The sequence below is a fragment of the Nothobranchius furzeri genome, chromosome 18, assembly GCF_043380555.1.
Source record: "Nothobranchius furzeri strain GRZ-AD chromosome 18, NfurGRZ-RIMD1, whole genome shotgun sequence".
Classification (NCBI taxonomy): domain Eukaryota; kingdom Metazoa; phylum Chordata; class Actinopteri; order Cyprinodontiformes; family Nothobranchiidae; genus Nothobranchius; species Nothobranchius furzeri.
The window spans coordinates 21,735,370-21,753,671 of record NC_091758.1 but is presented as its reverse complement, the minus strand read 5'-3'; the positions used below and the strand labels follow the sequence as shown (position 1 = coordinate 21,753,671).

Below are 18,302 nucleotides of genomic sequence, written 5' to 3'. Positions count from 1 at the left end.
ATGCCAAAGCTGTTTCAAATGTGCCGTTGCCATCTTTTTTTTCAGTAACATCCCACCAACAGAGTGCTGTGATTGGCCCACCAAACCTATAGAGCGCTAGGATTGGACCGCTATAGATGTCAGTCAACAGGGTAGTTCGCAATTATTACATCATGGAAGAAGCAGGGAAGAAAATGAAATAAAATAGTTTTTCTAAATAAATGCACCGTGATTGGCCAGCCACAATACTGGCTGGGGCTGCTGAGGTTCCAGTGGAGCATTTCTAGACTGACAAGTTAAAGCAAAGTTATTTTGTTTTGGCAAATGATGGTCTAGATTCGAGGCTACTTGTGGTCTACAGAAATGTTGTTTTCTTAAATAAAAACAGAAAACTTTATTTTATGGTAACTTTATTCATTTGTAGTCCTCAGGCAGGTCCAAAATAGGCATTTAAGTAAACATCTGAACATAGAAATTTTAGAAACTTTGTCAACAGCCTACTGGAGACACAAAATTAAGCACTCTAGAAGTTCAAGTGGGGCCCCCACAAATGGCCCCTGGGCTGCTCTTTGGATATGCCTGGCTTAGGATGAAATGTGTTTGAGGACTGACCCATAACACGTAGGGCTGCTCGATTATGGCAAAAATGATAATCACGATTATGGTGACTGAAATTGAGATCTCGATTATTTAAGACGATTTTTCAATTTATGTTGATTTTATTTGTTTTTATTCAGTCATAAAACTGCTCAGGGCACAATCAGGACAAAAATAAGAAACAAGATGATCACTAAAATAACTCCTGATTCCCAGTATAAAAAGACCAATATACTTATAGCTCATAGTCTATGACCCAAGGGCTATAGACCTTGGTTTAACTCATTTAAGTCTAACCAGTACAGACCCAAATACCAATATCTTGCAAATACTGACAGCAAGAATTATACAGTGGCATTTATAACAATAAATGTAAATAAATTGATGTTCACAAAATGTTGCATAACATTTATTTTGTGTCAACTTTAGGAGAGTGCACTAGCACAGTGTCCTCAGAGAGATTAGTTATTAGTTATCAGCGTGAGGAACTTATTTCTACCTTATTTATAAACTATGTATTTACAGGTCCATCTGATAATGTAATAATCGTCCCAACCACAGCTGCACCCCCCAACCCGGTCTCAGTGATCGGGGCAAGCTGCACATGTGTTTAGCTTGCCACACGCACACATTTAGCCGTTTTTAGTGGCTCAGGAGTCCGCAGGTACGGTGTGTGTCACTCACTCTGGTTACTCCAACAGGGAGCCGGCTCTTGAGAGCCGTTTCTTTAGCGACCAACACATCACTACATCATTCCCTTTCCTAATGTCCTGAAGAACGGTCCGGAGCGCAGGCGGAGTGTTTAGCTAACCTGCAGGAAATGTCGACGACAGTTATCCAGAAAGTAGTTAAGGGTTACCAGAGATGTGTCTGAGGTGTTCGCTAGGTATTTTTACGATTTAAAAAGTCAAGAAGGGGGTCTGAAAAGCTGTTAGAAATAGCGTCAAAGTCGCCAAGTTGGCAACACTGTGGGAGGAGCGCTTCATTTGCAACTCGGGGCAGCGCAAGTGGGAGGAGCAAATAATCGGCTTGCTTTGTTTTTATAATCGTTCAAAACTCAGATCGTAATCGTGATTAAAATTTGATTAATTGAGCAGCCCTAATAACATGCCTCACAACCATTTTAAAATTATCGTTTGCGTAAGGAAGCAAACTTTCTCCTAAAGTATATTTTTATGACATTATCTAAAGGACTGTTTTTCCGATTTCTTCTGAAAAACAAATTCTCTATCTTTGTCTTTTCTGGCAAGATATTATTAGATTTTTATTTTAAAAATGTTGGTGATCATTTCCGATCACATGTTAAAATTTGAATGGTTTCTATAAATTAATCTCAAAGTGATGGGATCCTCTGTTATCTAATAGGAATGTGCATCTGTGGTCTGCAGCTTGTATGTTGTTTCTCACTATGCTGTCAAACATTTGGTAGCTTAAAGATGAATGACCAGTAAAAACTGAAAACAATATGATTCTCTCCTAAATCATGGAGCACTCTGTGTCAAATTTGCATAAATAATTCAAACAAATGTCAGATAAGAACTTGGTTTAGTTCGCAGATTTAAGCTCTTCCGTTCCTCCCTCTTAACACAGAAACACTGTCATCCTGTTACGGATGTTAGCCAACCAGATGCTAAATGTTGACTGGGTGTGGTGGGCTTTGTTGGCTCATGGAGTTTGAAAGTGTGGTTTTACAGGTCAGAGAGCAACCAATGGCCTGTTTGAATATGTGAGTGTGTAAATATTCATCCTAACTTGAGTGTTTACAGACGAGGCCAGGTAGTGCATCTGTTACAGGAGTTTCTTTTGTTGTTTTGGACCTAAAGTCTTTAGTTTTGATTAGGAAAGGAATTTATTTCTGTTAGGAAAGTGCTGCAATGTAGGTGTTACAATTAATAGGATTTTCTTACTGGTACAAATGTTGCTACAGAAGGTTTGGAGAGATTTTAAGAGCAGAGTGGATCTCATGTTTCTTCTGTGGTAACCACAGTTTGGTGAGGGGTCTGCACCACATGGGTGTGGTCTATATCCTGGACATTCATGTGGATCCAGTGTGTTTGTGCCTGTTGGATGAAGACAGTTTCCCTTTGTCATAGATGCTTTATAGTGGATGCGTATTGTCCATGTGTGCAGATAGACTCGTGTATGTGTCAGCTCTGAGTCATTGATCAAATATCTTTACTTGCAGAGATTTGGAGCTCTTCCCTCAGCGAGGCCTCCAACTCCAGTAGAGTGAAGTATGTTCCTGAGTGGACGAGTTTGTGGCGGATTTGGCATTTTCCCCTCTGTGGCTCCTTCTTTCAAATGCTCCAGTTTGCCATGACTCAGACCCTTTCCCCCTGTTTTTGAAATGTGGTGCCTTCATTCTATAAACAATGGTCACAAGGTTGCCAGTGAATAAAAAGTAGTCTTAACACAGAACACTGGGGATGTTGTTGCTATCCCAGTAATAAAAAAATGCAAACTTTTAACGAACATTTCTTTAAATAAATCATTCCCAATGTTCTCTAGAGGTTTCCCGGGCCTGGTTCAGTGGAAAGAGATCTCGGGTCAGATCCAGAACTTTCTGTAGGGATTGTATTTCCTCTCTGGCCTGGGAGCGCCATGAGCTGGAGAGTGTCACTGGGGAGACGTAATTCTGGGCTTCCCAGCTATGGATGGATGGATAAACCAGCATAAATATGTTATATGTTTATATGTTTATTTATTTAGGAGATGCTTTTATCCAAAGCGACTAACAATTCATAATCTATAGGGCATGTTGCGATCTGTGGGGGAAACCGGAGTACCCGGAGGAAACCCACGCATGCATGGGGAGAACACGCAACTCCACGCAGAAAGGCCGCAGATGAGTTTCGAACCTACGACCTTCGTGCTGCGTTTCACAGTGCTAACCACTGTGCCACCATGCAGCCCAAAAAATACCAAAAGCACCAGCAAAGTTTTTTTTTAGGATCACCATTGAAATTTTCTTTACAGCTACATAATTTATTAATTTGGTAATTTATTAATGTATGCATTATTTATAGTTTTTTTTTCATCCTCTGCATTTTTTATCAATAATTTAAAGAAATGTAAATGTCACCATCATTTTTGGTACTACACATACTGTGTAACAGAGAAGCAAGGACTGCCTGTGTGCAGTAAATGAATCATAAAACTGTGCACTACAAAGTGAATAAATGAACATTTCTGACACAGTTAAGAAGGCTGAGAAATGCTGGTGTGCAAAAAAGTGATCATTTTCGAAGGGTGGGTGGGATTTGTTGGAGCCATCTCTGTCTTTGTGTGCCTGCTGCTTTCATTTGGTGAATCATGAAATTTAAACAGTTGAAAATGGAAATTTGTCTAAGATTACAGCAAATGAATGCATTTAATAAACCTTTTTGGTTGTTTCTTTGTGGTATGATCAGACTAAAGCATTTGAAGTTCATCAAAATGAGACACGATATGAGATTACAGCAACACAGGTTTGGTTACCTGTATGAGCTAGTCCTGTTCATATTTAGAACCAGACAGGAGCAGCTCGTTCATAGGGGGCACTATGGCACTGCCCCACCAGTCTCATAGGAAGAAGAAGAATACATGAAAATTAAACTAAATGATCTACACTCAGTGGCCACGCCACTTTTTGGGTGCACCTGTCCAACTGCTCGTTAACACAAATGACTAATTGGCCAATCGCACGGTGGCAACTCAATGCTTTTAGGCATGTTGATATAGTCAAGACGATCCGCCACAACTCAATCTGAGCTTCAGAATGGGGAAGAAAGGTGAGTTAAGTGACTTTGAATGTGGCATGTTTGTTGGTGCCAGACGGGCTGGTCTGAGTATTTCAGAAACTGCTGATCTTCTGGGATGGCCACACACAACCATCTCTAGGGTTTACAGAGAGTGGTCTGAAAAAGGGAAAACATCCAGTATGCAGCAGTCCTGTGGGCAAAAATGCCTTGTTGATGCCAGAGGTCAGAGGAGAACGGCCAAGACTAGTTCGAGCTGATAGAAAGGAAACAGTAACTCGAATAACCACGCGACAGAGACTCAGTCCCAGGGCTGTGGGCTATGAAGGCCGCCGACAGCTGGGCTGATATCGGGGCACTCAGAGTTATAAAGACTGAGTATCTGAACACTCCTCACATGTCGGCAGACATTCTGTAACAAAATAAACACAAAACGTAAGCACACACACTCACCAAAAAGTAAAAAATACTAACTAACCACCGCTAGCATTGATGCTAGTTAGCTTTGAGCTTCATGGGTAACACAATGCCATCTGCCTTTTTGTTTGGTCAAACAACAAAATACTAGTTCTTACCTGTTTAGGAGAACTCTGCATCCCTCCTGAAATTGATTTGGTCCTAACATCTCCTTTGAAAATAGTTTCCATTGTTTAGCTTCGTTTAATTTCTCCTGTTCTTCAGTCATTGGGAATGATGGTGAGGCTTCTTATGTTTACAAGAAAATCCTTCTGTACTGCTCCATGTGCTGGTTTCATCTCTCTCCACAACACTGTTTCAACTAACCAGAGGGGTAAGATGCTCATCCAGGCTGGAGTTGAAGTTGGTGGTGGAGAGTGAAGGCGAATAACAAATGCAACACAGCGGTGGTGTTGGAGACGAGGCAACACACCAGGCTCAGTTATGATTGCCTCTGGGACCAGGAAGAATGAGGGGGGCGCTGTTTGTTAACAGAAAGGCCGTCATGACCCGGCCATTTTTGAAAACAGAAAATTTGGCATTCCCCCAGCCAGCTGAAACGGAGATCTTGTCATTGTAACCTTCCCTTCAATGTGATAGACACATTGGGCTGTTTTGTGATCATTTTACTGTCCAATTCTTACATAATTCACCTTTCAGTATGTGTGCAGTTTGGATGTACTGGTGAATATTAAGCATGTTTTTGGAAGTGCTTGTGGACCTGGTGCTGGGTTTGTTGTGTTAAAGTCGTGTGATGCATAGACCCTTTTACTACCTACGTCATCAAAAGTTGCGCGCGCAGCCTGGCAACGAGAGTGAAGGCTTCCTCATTCACACTCGATACTAAAACAGCGTTTTAAACCCTTTGTTTTGAAGTTCTGAGCACATAAAAATGTCGGGTTGTTGCGTGTATGGATGCCAGAATCGCTTCTCTTCAAGCAGTGGATTGAAACTTTACAGAATTCCGAAGGGAGCACATCCATTTCAACAAAATCGGAGGCGTCTGTGGCTGCAGGCCATCAAAAGGGTTGATGAAAACTCGACTGAAAACACGATCCGAAATGCTCGAGTTTGTAGCGCCCATTTTATATCAGGTAAGGTAATTATGTACTAAGTTTAATGCAGAAAGCTGGTTAATGTGTGTTCTATTAAATAAAGTAAGTTGCGTTTGCTGGTTTGCTTTTAAGCAGTCTATTTATTTACAGGCGAGGTGTCATTGGACTCCTCAAGTCCTGATTTTGTTATTTAATTAAGAAATAATACATTCAATGTGCAACCACAAACCAGAACTTAGATTACACTTGTCATTCGTTACATGCCTCTTAGTGTGACACTGCTCCTCCTAACAGTTTCGGAAGCAGCTGGGAGCTGTATGCAAAACTTCTTCGGTTTGTGGAAACTGATCTTCTTCAGTTCTCCGGGAGTCTGTTGCCATTCGTTAAAGTGAGTTTAATAATGTAACATTCAAGATTTGCCTGTGATAACCCCGCAGCGTAGCTTGATAAAGCCTGAAACAACGCCATTCTCTGTTGCCAACCTGCACGCGCATTCTCGCTGACGTCATATTGTTTACAAACAGTAAAAGGGTCTATAAGAAGGGTAATTTGGCATCGCCTAGTGGTGATATGTGGTTAGCACATCTGAAAACAGATGGCAAAAACGCACCCCACACAAAAACAGTTTTATTCACCAGCCGCCATTGGATCCAGACTAAAACTTAAGTGCACTCTAATTAATATAATTCATTAAATAATCAAAGATAAGAACAGGCTTTGCATGGATTCTATTATTAATTTCCACGTTTCCTTTATAATAACCAATCACATGTTTTTCAATGGTCGTTGCTTCTAGCAGCAATTAAACCATTAATCATAATTTTCAATCATACCAACCTCGATGTGAATGTTCATTGGAGACTGGAGTGGATTTCTGCCTTGAAAGGACTTGACATGATTATTTTGTATTTTCTAGTTAATTTATAGGTTTATTTTCATTTCTACACTTGTGGATGGATGGAAACTTATACTTTTGTTAAAGTGCGCCATCTTGGAGTCATTTTTAAAATAAAGATAAGGTTAGTCGCAGTTTTCACTCAAATTATTATTTAAACACATTTCTCGTAATTTTTGCGTCACACGTTTAGGTTCCCCAAGTACTAAATGATTTGTGTTTTAATGTATAAATGAAACTACTGGTTAAAAGGGAACTTTTTATTAAAACATGCATGAAGAAACAAAAGCTGTAGCAAACAAAATTAACAATGTAGTTTTTATTCCTCAAGGTTTACACCCTGACAGTTTTATTCCAAACCCAAAGTTTTGAGGACACAAGTTTTTCTGTACTTCTCTACAATCCGAACACCTTATTAGCACACAGCTATGTGTAACATTACAGTTGACTTGTCGCCAAGTTATTAAGGTAATAACAGTCAGTTCTACTTTCCTCACCTCCTCGTCTCGCCTCCAGCCCGGCTCCTTCTTTTTCTTTAGCCTCCCCCTCCTTCTCGGCCCAGTAAGGCGACCCATTCATCAATAATTGATAATTGGCTGGGACAGGTGAGATGGAGAGGCAATTTGTAGAGAGTATAGTGTTGGAGCAATGCCAGTATTATTGACTCAAGGGAAGAGAGAAGGAGGACTGAGGTTGGGGAGTTGAGTTGCTGCTCAAGAACTCACAGCCAGGAGTCAGCTGGAGAAGCCAGACAGCTGACGGACCACTAGATAATTGTGTGTGTGTGTGTGTGTGTGTGTGTGTGTGTGTGTGTGTAAAAACAGAACATATCTGTACAAGGCGAGAGTAATTCATATGCTCGCCTCCCTTTAGTTTAAAGTTAATATCAATAGGGATTACTATTAACTTATATTGTAATAACTTCATATTAATAATAACTTAACACTGCATTAACTTCTGAGAAAAGTGTTTTTAAGTTCTAACAGAGTAGTCGTCATTCTGTTTAGTTTTAGCTTTGCACAAACTTCATGAAGAAGCAGTTGTAGACATTCATACCCTTTAAAGTCAGCTGACATGCTGTTTTTAAATGCGCTATATAAATAAAATTGGATTGGATTGGATTAAAGGGACAATGTGTAGTTTTTATCATTAATCTCTTGAAAAATCCATCAAAATGTTGTTCAAAATGAATGAAATGATGCCCACTTGTTGAAAAATATTGGTGGCTTCTTAACATATAACCATAAAAATCTGGTCTGAAGTGGGTCTAAGTGTCTGGGCGACACCCTATTTGATGCAATGTTTCCTTCTACGGGAGCCCGTGAGGACAAAGTTTAGTTACTGATTTGTAACAAACGGGTACAGAACTTTCTCATGAACGTTGTTTTACACATTTACCTCCACTCGTTTTCATTGATGAAAGGGAGTCTGACGTGCTTGTCATTTTGCTGAAGTTTGCACTCACCAGGGCTTTTTGACCCTAATGGGCATTTGTTGGTAAGGTCTTACTCCAACATAAAAATACTGCTTGCTTGCAACGATTTAGGTGTCTACTGCCCCTATCACCAGGAAAAATACACACTGTCACTTTAAAGATGTGGAACACTGAAAACTCATTTTAAATTATTATTTTTGATTATAACGGCTGTTTTTCTTGTAGGCATAATCAACAACTCCAATTGTTCCAATCTGAGCCTTTTTCATCCTTTTTTTAAAAGGCAATTTTTTTTTTTTGCTGTCAGTAAAAAATAAAATCCTAGACCAGTTGTTAGGGTTAGGGAAACATTTGATGCATTTAAAAGGTTTTATTCTTTTCATCAGTTAACTGTAAGTTTTGGAAATTATCACATATTTTTATTTCTAAGGTGATTACATGTTAAGATCCAGATTACCCATGGAAACATTGACAATCAAGTGCAACATTGATCAACATGTTAGAGGAGGATTAAAACGTACAAGCATTCCCTCAGGCCCAAGAGAGTAAGACCTGCCTCCTGTACGGGTGTTATCAGAGAAGAGTACATCACATCTTCTTAATCAAGCAGAAGGGACCACACATCACCCATCTTCCAGGGATTATAGAAAGACAACATTATCAGATAAGATCACCCTAAACTTCACAAAAGTAGAGAAAGTTGACAGATTCGACAGCGTTGGGGTCATTTGGGTGGTTTTCTAGGTTGGGTTCGTTTTGTGTTGTTAAAGCTTTCCAAAACTGTACCTTAATACCGTCTTCCCATGAGGATTTAGTGTTTATAACTACATGTCATTCAGGATATTTAGAGTTTCAAATATATTTACATTTCATTTTTTTAGATTATAGGGGCACCAGTTAAGTTTTACATCATGGAACAAAGTGATTTAATCAACAAAAAGATAATCACAGATTTTAATAAGAACTCTTGTGATTAATTATTGAATTTAAGAAGTCATGCAGGCAGAAATACACTGAAATGAGCTATGCCTCCATGGGATTCACATCCTGTCTTTAGTCAAGCATGCATTTTGTCAATTTAATAGTTTTCTTACTCAAATCCTGTTCTGCTCTCTCTCAAAACTCTGTTCACCCTTTAAAAGTTCCTTCTTACTTTTAAATATGTTTACGTGCTCTCAAATGGACTATTCTGGACCCCTCTCTGGAGTATGAGCTCCTTCCCTCTGCGCTCGGACCTTCTTTCTGTGCTCTTCAAACCTGCTCTTTGCTGATTTATCCTGTTCCCTTTGGACTGAATCAAGATTATCCTGGTAAAATTCTCCCAGCCAATAGGAAACCAGATATGATGCTGATGAGCTTGTTGCTGCATCAAATGTGCAGCGCCTCACATACCTTAACCCTTTGATGCATGAATTATGAAATCTTCAGCCATGATTTTTTTAACAATTTTTTTCATTCATCTTTAGGTGTGAATGAAACAAATTTCAACAAATATTTTTTGTAAAATTTTATAATTTACAAATAATTTATTACAGGTCCACCTTAGTGGACCACGTGCATTCTGAACATGAAATATGTTGGCTTGACTTACTGAAGTCCAAATGGAGGGGCTCAAATACAATAAAGTCTTCAACAGCTGTGCTTAATAGCAAAAACAAATAAATAACAATTTTGAATACCTGTCCACTGTAGTGACCATCATGCACCAAAGGGTTAAACTCGTGCTTTTTCTTCCGCTACCAATGGTGGGTGAGAAAATACGGTATGTTATTAAAATGATACGTTTCCTTTCTGTTTCCAGCAGGCATTGCTTAAGAGACAAATAATAAAGCTACAGAAATGGCAGCTGAGGAAGAGTTACAGTATACTCTTCATCCACCAGCATTATGCTAGCTGATTATATCATGGGGAGATGAAATTGCCAGCAGTTTGTGAGAACCAGATTGAACTTGAAACCATTTAGGGATACCCTTGGTTACACCGTATTACTGTAATAACCAACAATAGTAAAGCACAATGATTTTAGCAGGGAATTTAAGAGTTTCTTGCTTGACTTGGTCCCTGGATGCACCATTTTTTTGCTGCTGGTGATGGTCACATATGTGAATATCCATAGAGCTCTAGCCATTAGCTCATCAGGCCTGAACCACACAGGTGTTCAGGGAGCTAACTACGGTAGGCTTCAAAATTGTCAAAACGTCCCTTTAAAATGCAAGTAAATGAACAAAAACAAAAGTACACTCATGACCTGCATGTTCTAGTTCTACCCACGTGCCTCTTTCTGTTCAGTTTGTCTCGTGTGGATCTTAGTCCACAATTTTCTGCATTCATAAGGAAGACGATGAAGCGAGGCCCATGCTGTGTGTGTACGCGTGTGCATGTTCTTCCTGGGCATTGATGGTGTGTCTGCTGGGTGCTGAGTGCTGGGCAGAGTGAGGGAGTATAGGAGTACTTATTGATTTTGGCCACACATCTCTTCTCTGAAATCCCTTGATTGCTTTTGTTCTGTTCCCAGTCTCCCTTTTTCTGTCTCACATCCTCTAATGAAACTCCAAATGAATTGGAGCGCTCACTGACTGCTTTCTCACTCGCTTCACTTCTCTCTCACAGACCTTGTTCCTCTCTTGTCCTGCCTGTGCCTCTATTTCTCTCGTTTTTTACTTTTCCCGGACTTAATACTTTGATATTATTTAATAAATAACTTTTGATACTTTTTTTCTCTTTAACTTTCTTTCTTGACTTTTTTTTTTTAACCTTTCCACATTTGAACAGAAGAGGCTGCTTCCTATTAGGGTTGTCACGGTGTGAAAATTTAACCTCGCGGGTAAACTGTCACGGTTTTCAGTATTATCGCGGTATTTTTTTTTAAACGTGTTACATTTTCCAACAACTAAATAAACCCTGTATATCAGGAAAATATTGTGCTCAGTTGGCGTTTACATTTTGCCTAAAATTTATTATTTTGTCATTATGTTGTTGATTTGTTTACATTTTTCCCCTTTAGTCTTTAAAATACCAAAATGTGCTCATAGCTTCTCATTTTTTGTCTGTTTGATGTCATCATTTCACAAACATGAGATCGATATGTGTGTTAGGCGACTGTTGTTTATTAACAGACTTGATGGTCCGGTGGTTGGGAGTGCCTGCCTTGCATGCTGTTTAGCAACAGTTCCACTCCCGGTCTCAGCAGAAACTTTCTTTCTTTTTTTTAGCTACACTTGCCAGCGTTATGTTTTCAACCCTTTATTGGTAAACTGTTTGAAATATAAGGTCTAATATTTTAATGTGGTCCATTACACACTGGGAGAGTTTGCAGCGGAACAGCTTCCTCTCTGTGCTCCTCGCTGGATTCAGGAGATCACAAAATCCTTCAAGACTTCAAGACTGCTTTGTTTATGCAATCTGCCATTATCCCAAAATAAGGAAATCATGTTTGATATTGCTGTTTGATGTCATATACAGTTAGGGATGGGTACCTTTGACATTTGAATCAATATGGTACCAATTCCCGGTACCTACGAATCGATACTGGTACTTAACGGTACCAATTTTCAATACTTTTGAGTGTTTAATAATTATTTTAATAGCTGTTTAAATTAAATATATATTATTTTCCTAATATATAACCATATTTGATAAATATCATGATAAACACCATACAACTGTGTGTATTTTATCATCGTAGTGTTGTACTAAATTCTTCAATATGAAAACCTTTAACAACAACTGTTTCTAAATGACGCAAAAACAAACCCAGCTCCATGCGCCTAATCCTCTTTTATGCCCTCTGGAATAACTCATGAGGAGACCATGTATTATAAACTACAAATGAAACTAAAGCAAACTTCGATATATACAACAGTTAGTATTTTAATACTGTGGTGTTTCACAAACTAAACCCAGCTCCATGTACTCCTTTTCCTCTTCTTTCCGCTCTGGACAAACTGTGTGACGGTGGTAAGTTCTAGTTTTATAAACTACAAATTACACAGAAGCAAACATCTTTGCTGTGAACTAAATTCACTGTGTATCTTCATTCCTTTTGCCGTTCATTTTCAAACTGTTTATTTTTCCTACTCGGAAATCGGAATTTCCGAGGAGAAAGCGAACTTACCATTAGCTGTGCAAACAAAAACTAAAACTATTTTAAGCAGTTTATTTTTCTGCTGGAGCGGATTAAAAAGCCTCATAGTCAGATTTTTGCCGCTGGTTTCATCATCACCCAACAGCCCATCGCATTTAGTAAAGTAAAGCCAAACTTTAGAGCGCGTTCCCTTTCTTCTAGTCAGAATTTCGGATTTCCGAGGAGAAAATGAACGCACCATTAGCTGAACGGAAGCTAACATATCAAGCTAAGGCTATCTTAAACATTTTATTTACCTACTGGAGCAGATTAAGATGATGATGCCTCACTTAGATCATTGACACTAGTTTCATCATCGCCCAGTTACCCATCACATTTAATGAAGTGGACCCAAACTTCACAACGCTTCCTCTCTGCCATGCTGCTTTGTTTACAACTCGCCCACAGTGACTGATGACATTACGCTCTTGCGCCGGCACACGTTATGGGTACGTAAAAAAGGCACCATTTCATATGACATGAATCGGTACTATGGAATTCGATTGGCGCCTTAAAAAGTACCAATTTCGGTACCCATCCCTTGTTACAGTACAGGCCAAAAGTTTGGACACATTCTCATTCAATGTGTTTTCTTTATTTTCACAACCATGGCCATTTACAAAGTGGCCAACAAGTGCTAAACACCTATGGGAACTCCTTCAAGATTGTTGGAAAACCATTTCAGGTGACTACCTCTTGAAGCTCATCAAGAGAATGCAGAGTGTGCAAAGCAGTAATCAGAGCAAAGGGTGGCTACTTTGAAGAAAATAGCATGGAAAACATGTTCTCAGTTATTTCATCTTTTTTGGTGTAGTACAACTCCACATGTGTTCATTCATAGTTTTGATGCCTTCAGTGAGAGTCTCCCTATGTAAATGGCCATGAAAATAATGACAACAAATAGAATGAGAAGGCGTGTCCAAACTTTTGGCCTGTCCTATATGATGTTGTACCCCTCCACCGCCAGGATTAAAGCTATGTAAAACACACTGCTGCACTTCTGGAAAAATGCTGGGAGTGAATAAGCCGTTGGGTCAGACATAAGCCACATATATATAAAATGACATTGCTGCAGTACTTTTATTTAAAAAATTACTGTAGATTTTACACTGAAACCACCTGTGATTTCCTGTCTAGCCCTATGTTAACTCCGGAAATCGATGTGTCCCAGAAGCGATTTGTGGCAAAAAAATAGAACCGATCCTATCTTTAGCGCACAGCTGATGCTTCCAGTGTGAAACAGGCTCAAGACACTGTTGTAGGCGTGTTTTATCAGAGGGGTGTGTGGGTGGGGCTTCACTGATACATTCCGTTTTGCTTAATTTCTGGGTACAGATTCAGACTGACGAAAATAACTCATATTTGACATAAAAGCACATCTAAATAGTGCCATTGCTATTATGTTATCATTGAGTTTACAAAAGCTCCAATAAAGACTGAGAATAATATCATTTTGTAGTAAGTGTTTGAATTTTAAACTATAACTGAAAACACAAAAACTTTGGCTTTAATTAGGGAAAAAACTTCAATGCTTCTTTCACTGTTGTTCATCTCGTGTTTTGTTAAGGCAATTAAGAAAGCAAAGAATCTTAAACACCTTTCTGACATTTCTGTCCAAACTTCTACGTTTGGATAAAAATTTGTCGAAGCGGCGGTGTGTGTTTAGTTTGTTTCATGCTGCTCGTCTTATGTGGATGATGTCGCTGCGATTGAAAAGCCTCCAGTTTGCACACAACTCTCCTCCCTCGAGACTTCATTGTTCTGGCTCATCAAGTGTGCATCCTTGTGTTTTAGACTCGCTCTTTGTGCACCTGAGACTGAGTGCGTCTGCAGCGGCAGATAGATTTGCATTCCCGCCGTTTCCCCCCTCGAGAACACCATTGTTCCGCCTCATCTGATGTGCTTATGGTTGACCTTTTCCACTTTTTTATCATGTAGGGGAGCTGGAGGAGGAGATGGAGAATTCAGAGATGGCGGATCTACCCGAGAAACAGAAGCACCAACTCAGACACAGAGAGCTGTTCCTGTCGCGCCAGCTGGAGTCCCTGCCAGCCACACACATCAGGTACCATGCAGTAAAATATGCTGGTACTAGAGCAGCCTGCCTTTAAACAATGCCTCAGGATGAAAGTAGCATTTGCATGAAACCATCTTAATGAGTGTTTTATGTGACAGTGGGGTCAATAACACTCTATTTTCCTTAAAACAAAAAGATCATTTGTGTGGAAGTGATGCGTGATGCAGCCACCACATTTGGTAAGTTCATAGAACTGTTCCAGACCTACAAAACAGGCTGATGGACGTCTTGTACAAATCCATCATCAGGACGTTAAACTCTGACCTCTTAGCATAAAAGAGTAAATAGTTATAACTCATAAATCATATAATCTGCATCATCATTTTGTTACAAGTATTCTTGCTTAAAACAGTCATTTTTCAGATTATTACAGATATTAGAATTACAGATTTTAACGTGTACACATTTAAGCTTTCTTGTTTGTAAACTGTTATTATTCATTTGTGTTATAATTTTTAATGAAACCCAAAGAAATGTTATAACTAAACCGCTGAATAGACAGCTTCAGGCCGACGCCCTCGTTCTTCACACCATTACTTGACATTTCTCAAGAGTATTTTAACCAATAACAATCTTCTGATAAGTAGCTTTAGTGAAAGTTCAAGTCTGATTACAGTTTAACTAAATGTTGTCGTGTAGCACTGTTTCAGAAGGTGTCTGAGTTTGTCTAATTGCACTAGACTCAGGAAATGACTAATAGATGTGAAATCATCTAAATTCAGACCTCAGTAATTAGCAAGTTAACAAACGAATCCTTTTCTCTACTTCAGACAGGGATTCACCACATAAGATACAAGATTCTGAGCTTGATCCCACTTCGATTCTTCCTGAGGAGTTTTTCGTCTCACACTTATGTAATGTCATTCTTCCTTCTTGTCTCTTGTTATTTATTTCCCCTCCTTTCTTTGTCCCTTTCACTTCCTTAACCAAACTCCAGAGGAAAGTGTTGCGTGACGCTGCTGAATGAGACAGAAGCCCTGAAGTCCTACCTGGACAGAGAGGTACATCATTAAACCAACATCTGCCCCTCTTAACTTTTCCAGTTTGGGATAGCCACCAATGCTAACTGACCTTAATGTAAGAAAAAGTCCAAATTCATGGGCGGCATCCTTCTAAGGTCTCACTTTGAGGCGGATTATGTCACAGCAAGACAACAAGGCTGTCCAACATCAAAGGTTCCCTGAATTCCAAGAATGGGCCCAGTGTGTCCTCACCGGCTAACCCTTTCCCAAAATTCATTGCAGGTCCAAGGGAAGATTTTTGTTCTTAAGAAGAATGGCAGACAAAGCAGGAAAGGATTACAGTTTAATCTAAATCTATTAAAATCTGGCCGTACAAAATAGCATTTGTGTTGTCAGGCTTTTGGCGTTTGCATATTTATTATTTAAAATTTTTTTTTGTAGAAAATAAGAAAAATTCTCTTGTGTGGCGAGTCCCATAGTTCGTCACGTAATGCTGCTGAGTTTAGTTTTAACTTCTGTTTACCGGTGTCATGGTTGCTAGGCAACAGGACTTGCCTTGCGGAAGGATGAAAATAAATATGAAGGCTTGACCGTCTACATTCACAGCCGCTCACTTCCAGTCCTAGCGGTGAACGAACGAGGATGTTGCTCCTGAATTTGGGCACAGCTGTTATTTTCCAGGTTTTCCAGATATCAGGTGGTCTTTTTCTAAAACTGAAACCATTTTTTAAGGAATGAAGGAAAGGAACAAAGGCTTTAATTGGATAGTATGATTCCTTCTTCCGTCAATTTTTTAAACCCTACATCTGACTCAGAAAACTGAGCAGGGCAGGATTCAGGAATCCCCTGGGCTCAAGCTACTTTGAGGCCCTATCAAGAATATTCCTTAATGTATATGAATTACAATTTTGATTATGTTCAATTTTACCCTGTGGCTTATGCACATTAGATTAAAATTTTATTTTAAATCAACCTCATTGATACATGTCTCCTTATAGATTCTGGTGAAACTGTGATCTTTCTTTGCTTTCACTTTCATTAGAACACTTAATTTAGTTTTCCGTGTGTTTGTAATTCTGGTGATCACACCTTTGCTTCTGCACATGTTCAGAGTTTCAGTGTCAAAAATAGTTGTCTGCGGTGATCCCTGTGTCGATGCTCAGTAGCATCGTCTGGTTTTCCTAAATATGTGATTAGCTTATTGAAGTGTGTTTGTGTGTGTGTGTGTTGTATGAGTTTAAAGATTCTTGTTTCCAGATGAATTATTCAACATATTGAACCAGAATATTCTTTGCATGTACTGTAATGAGAAGATGAGAGACTAGTGGAGAGGAAAACACACACACACACACACACACACACACACACACACACACACACACACATCTCTGCTAGCCTTTCTTGTGCTCTACTTTTCACTCCATCTGCATTTCCCAGGATGCCTTCTTCTACTCGTTGGTGTATGACCCTCAGCAAAAGACCCTACTGGCTGATAAGGGCGAGATCCGCATCGGGAACAAATACCAGGCTGACATCACTGACTTCCTACAAGAAGGTGCACCTGACCTCAGTTCTGAAAGTTTACATTGATTCAGATTTAGTAGATTTTCCAGGTCCCGGAAAAGCAGGACTACATATTTCTATTATTCTTTTTTTGGTGAGTTTTGAACTTTGCTATAAATGATTTGCCCTGGTACAGAACTCTGATCTGTTACTGTTAAAGTTTTAAAATATTTTAGCTCCTCCTGTGTTCCAGCTCCAACGAACAATTTAAATTTTTAAGAAAGACTTCTCCACAGCAACTCTAGCTTTACCACACGACTAAACTTTAGTGTGCTACACTGGTGGTGGTGTTGTCACCTGTAAGGAAGACTTTGTTCATTACAATATTGATCTAATTTAATGTCTACAGCAACATGTTTCTTTTTCAGAGTACACAAATCCACCATGCTATGTTATGCAATAATTAATTTGCATTGCGTAATCCTTCCAATTGAACTGCTTGAACTTTTATTTATAATTTATTTTTCCAGAGAAGTTAAGGGCCTGCCCCGTAACCCTGGGGTTGCAGGTTCAAGCCTCATCTGATGCAGTTCGAGTGTTGGGCACGCCGTGCCTGTTGGTGGCGGTCGGAGGGACCAATGGCGCCTGTACTCAACAGATTTGCTTCTTTTATTGTCCAAGATAGCAGAAGTGCAGCGTAACCTAAATTGCTTCAAGTCATCTGTTCAAAATCACCAAATATATCATAGAACAATATAAAAGAATAGGAAACAATGTGTATTTTTTCCAGGGTCCTCTAGCTTTCCTTTAAACTAGACGTGGGAGATATACAGAAATGTATGTCTGTTACCGGCATGTCGATAAATGAAGTATTTGAAGAAAAATGAAAAGGTGTGTATGTTGTTTCTTTAACACACTGCGCTATGAACAGTGACACCTCCAGATAATTTTCATAGGGGCCAGAAAAAACCGAAATTGTCAGTGTAGCCTGTGGTGATGCATTTCATGCTTCTTTATTCTTTTTCATTAAAAAAAACTATTTGCATTCAACATGTTTACCTCAAATTTGAAGAACACAATTTTTCTGAAAAATTTATTTCAAATAGTTATTTGGAGTGTGATTTAAAAATTATTGTATTGTAGACTTTTTAAAAACACTTTAATTGCTCTCTTCACAAAAACTATAGGTTTAAACTTTTGTTTTAAATGAATGAATGAAATTTTATTTAAGTGTCATACACTACATGTGCCCAGCCCCACGGGCTTATAAGGCACTACTAACAAACAATAAAGCCATAGATGGTCATACATTTACAAACAACAGCTCACGCGACAGGATAAAGTGCAGATTGTCTACATCCCCACGCTCTTTCTATAAATTTAGCCAGGACAAAAATTCTTTCGTTAAAAAGCCAACTTAACATGTCACCTTCCCATAACCAGAGCAAATCTGGATTTTTCTGCTGGATCTTTTCAAACATGG

The 18,302-nt window shown here is 39.1% G+C and overlaps 1 protein-coding gene across 2 annotated transcripts in view; it reads left to right on the top strand.

Moving 5' to 3' along the window:
• The window catches only part of mta1 (metastasis associated 1), a 55,899-nt gene that overhangs the window by 19,941 nt on the left and 17,656 nt on the right, over window positions 1–18,302 (top strand). For both annotated transcript variants that reach the window (XM_015969587.3, XM_070546881.1), the window contains exons 4-6: window positions 14,216–14,342; window positions 15,292–15,355; window positions 16,754–16,871. In XM_015969587.3, coding sequence (XP_015825073.3) covers window positions 14,216–14,342; window positions 15,292–15,355; window positions 16,754–16,871 — 309 coding nt within the window. The remainder of the gene's footprint in view (window positions 1–14,215; window positions 14,343–15,291; window positions 15,356–16,753; window positions 16,872–18,302) is intronic.